The sequence below is a fragment of the Helicoverpa zea genome, chromosome 18, assembly GCF_022581195.2.
Source record: "Helicoverpa zea isolate HzStark_Cry1AcR chromosome 18, ilHelZeax1.1, whole genome shotgun sequence".
Lineage (NCBI taxonomy): Eukaryota > Metazoa > Arthropoda > Insecta > Lepidoptera > Noctuidae > Helicoverpa > Helicoverpa zea.
The window spans coordinates 11,326,445-11,329,982 of record NC_061469.1 but is presented as its reverse complement, the minus strand read 5'-3'; the positions used below and the strand labels follow the sequence as shown (position 1 = coordinate 11,329,982).

General features: G+C 35.4%; 1 protein-coding gene across 1 annotated transcript; it reads right to left on the bottom strand.

Moving 5' to 3' along the window:
• Window positions 1-2,091: 2,091 nt before the first annotated feature.
• LOC124639234 (ommochrome-binding protein-like) lies at window positions 2,092-2,949 on the bottom strand. Its single transcript, XM_047176507.1, has one exon. It carries the CDS (start codon window positions 2,947-2,949, stop codon window positions 2,092-2,094), a length of 858 nt encoding a protein of 285 aa, XP_047032463.1.
• Window positions 2,950-3,538: the final 589 nt, after the last annotated feature.

Genomic DNA, 3,538 nt, shown 5'->3' with positions numbered 1-3,538 from the left:
CTGTATAGGGAAATATGTTAAATAATTTGTAAATAACAAAGGCTGTGTAATATTAGATGAAACAGAACTGATATCATAATGTCGTGGGAGTCTAGGCTTGTTATTATAAAAAGGCTAGGCAGATGTTGGTTGTTTTATTTTAGGAATTTTCCCATTAGGAATCATTTATATACCTACAATAATCGTGTTTATTATTAACAGCTATTAATGTGATAGATCCTGAAATGTGTTTGAATATTAATATCCATGCCAGTATGACGATGAGGCAAAGTTTGTTTGTTTATGATGAGGTACCTATAGTTTGTTTGTTTATGATACTTTATCTCTAGGATCTGTGGAACTGATTTTGAAAATTCTTTGAACAGCGCAAACTTTCTTTATGAGTATCATAGACTAATCCAGGTTCAAGAAGTAGTTCTTGAGAGAGGCCGTCGGGTGAATCAGCGGCATCGGAGAGTCACAAATAGTCCACACTTACTTAATACCAAAGTTTCCATTGATTTTGGAATGATCTTTCACGTCAGTCAATAAGTCACTAGCACATCAATGTCTGTCCAGTCCGTAATCTGACAAACATATAAATAAATAAACAACAATATGTGCCAGATATAGTCCACTGAATACAGTATGTTTATTCCGATGCGTCTGTGAAATAGCCGCGTCAACAGTTGTATGTAAACATTGAACTGAAATACATTATACTGGGGCTTATTCTGGTGGTACAAAGATTTTCAGGCTAAATTAATAGTAATAAGCTTTATTTAAAGTACAGAAAAACGTACGTATGTGTTTTCAAAAACGTTGATTCTTACCTCACTCGATTCTAGAATTTGATGTCACTACTTTTCGCGCCCGAGTAAAAAGGAGAATAAATATTATTCTGATAGTTTTATTAGAATCTGTTTAGCCATTTGGGCAAGAAGAAGTGTCCAACGTACTTGTAAAACATGGACTATCGCCTATATTAGTCTGATATTAGTGAAGATGAATTCGAGCATATCCTGGAAGCTCTTGTTTTTTTCTATGAAAATATTTTAATCTATATATATAAAAATGAAACCCGCTTTCCGTTGTCACGACATAGGTAACATGAAAATGGCTTTATCGATTTGGCTGAAAATTAGAGGGGAGGTAACTTAGACCCGGGAGAAGGTTTTAGGATAGTTTTTGTCACCATCCGGCTACGGGACGCGGGTAAAATCGCGGGCGAAAGCTAGTGTAATAATAAAATATTGCGAAATCAGAATAAGTACAACTATTGATCTCTTATATCACTGCTATATTTACTAGGGCATGGTTAACATCCGGATTTGCCGGGCAACACGTAAATAGACATGTTTGGTTATACACGGAACCGTTGGATCAAACTGATTCAATTAGCACCGGAGTGTGGTTAAGTGCGTATGTTTCATGTTAAAAGCTGATTAAAATATTGCAATTAAAATAGTATTTGTGTGACTTAAAGTTACTATAATAACAGTGGTATGCAATTTTAGGCTTTAAAAGGTTCTTTGAGTTGGGTTTTTTTGGTCATTGTAGATGAGAAAATCTTGCTGTGCCCCTATAATTGTTTCCATTTATTATTTGTACCAACTTTGTTATCATAAAATGAAGTGTAGAGCATTGTCAACTAGTTCGATGTCATTGTAAATATACCTATTGACTACTGAAGCTTGGGCTGTCCCCCAATGCCAGGAATGATGGGTCAAATTCAAATTCATTTATTTATTAGTCGGTACTATAACTAGATCGACAATTCAATAATACAAAAATAAAAAAGAGGGTTTTATTCTTTTGGAAACAAATATAACATTGAAAACATGGAGACACTAAAACTTAAAGTGGGTCATAACTCTTCATTGATATGCTACATTTATCACTTAATTCAATAAAATAACAATATTGTTTAACTGAACCTTACCTTACCTGAAATTTATTTCGAGTGGTCGTCAAAACCACGAACCGGTAGTGAAAAAGCCAAACGTTTAGCCACTACGCCTGTCAGTCAACCCGTCAAAAACAGCAATGTAAGATGCAGCGAACTATCTCAGTACAATAAACGTTGTATTCATAGATTTAGTCTACAAACTTCTAATCTTTATCGTAACGATGATCATGTTGATCATAATAATTATCCCTCGCCATCGGAACTAGTCTTATAATCTCATGAGAATCAGAGTAAATTATATTATTAGCACTGTCAAAGGTGATGCCTAACACTCCCTGCACATTGATAACTTTCTTTACCTTTTGAATCACTTTGGTAACAATGAATATGCCGTCTTCACTACAAACGTGAACATATCCATTCATATCTGTAGCAATACCCAGAAACCTTGGATGATCTCGCAACAATACCGGCTTGTTGTCATCATGCTTTATACCGAACAGACCAGTACCATTTATAAAGAAAATGTTATCTTCCTTGTCCATAACAAACTGGTGGACAATATCCTTTTTAAGCTCAGGAACAGATCTTATTGTCTTGTTTTCATAATAAAATGCACTGAGGCTAGGAAACTTGATGAAGTATATCCTTTTCTTGACGAATAACCACCAAATGTCCAGATTGTTGATGTTGAGTCTCTGCAGGCTCCTGTTCGGGGCATTGTACTTGTAGATGCCGTGACTGCCTCCGAAGTACATTTCTCCTGTTGTCGGATCATTGGCGATGGCAAAAGCATCTTTGACTCCTTTCAACACGCTGATATTCTTGCTTTCGATGTTTAATATTGCAGGCACGTACTCCCCTTGTCCAAAATCGAAGCTGAAGTACAAAGTGTTGGAAGTTCTGTCCACAGACAACTGGTTCGGACTGTGAGCGATGGAAGTCAAAATCTCTTTCACGTAGCAATGTTTGGTCGGATCCGTAGAAACAACATCACAGTATTTTGTTCTATGTTTCGCTTCGATACTCACTATTAGAAAAACGAAACCGTAAAGTCTCATCTTCTGTTTTGAATTTTAAACGAGCAGAAAATTTTATCCTTTCGGAAATATGGGTCAAAATGATATTGCAGTTTTGCGGAACTGGAAGTAGTTTGAACGTTAAACGATGCTTGATATTAAATTGGCTTTAAACAGAAACGTTGCCAGAATTTTAAACTGATTCCAATGTCTTTGCACTCCATAAACTGTATTATACTATTCGACTATTTTTGGTAGCACTAGTTTTAAATATTTTTTTTGTTAAATCGTATTTTTTCCACATTTATAGACTTTCACAGGGTTAGCACTTTACAGTTTGAGTAACAAGCTAATAATGCGAGTGTATGCCTCAGCGTAATTACTGTTCACACAAACAATGAAAGTATTTGTAAATATTGAGGTTAATAGGATACGTATAGTAATAATAAATTGTTGGAACGACGGATGATATCGGGTGTCGCACAAAAGGAATTCATACACTGGAGTTATTATAAGTCGTCGGATATACGCTGATGACTTTTGTAATATTATTTTGAAAACACTGTTTTGTTTCCGATGGTGCCTAGTATACATGCCCTTGATGTTGTGGGAAAAGAAAAGAGCAAACAGT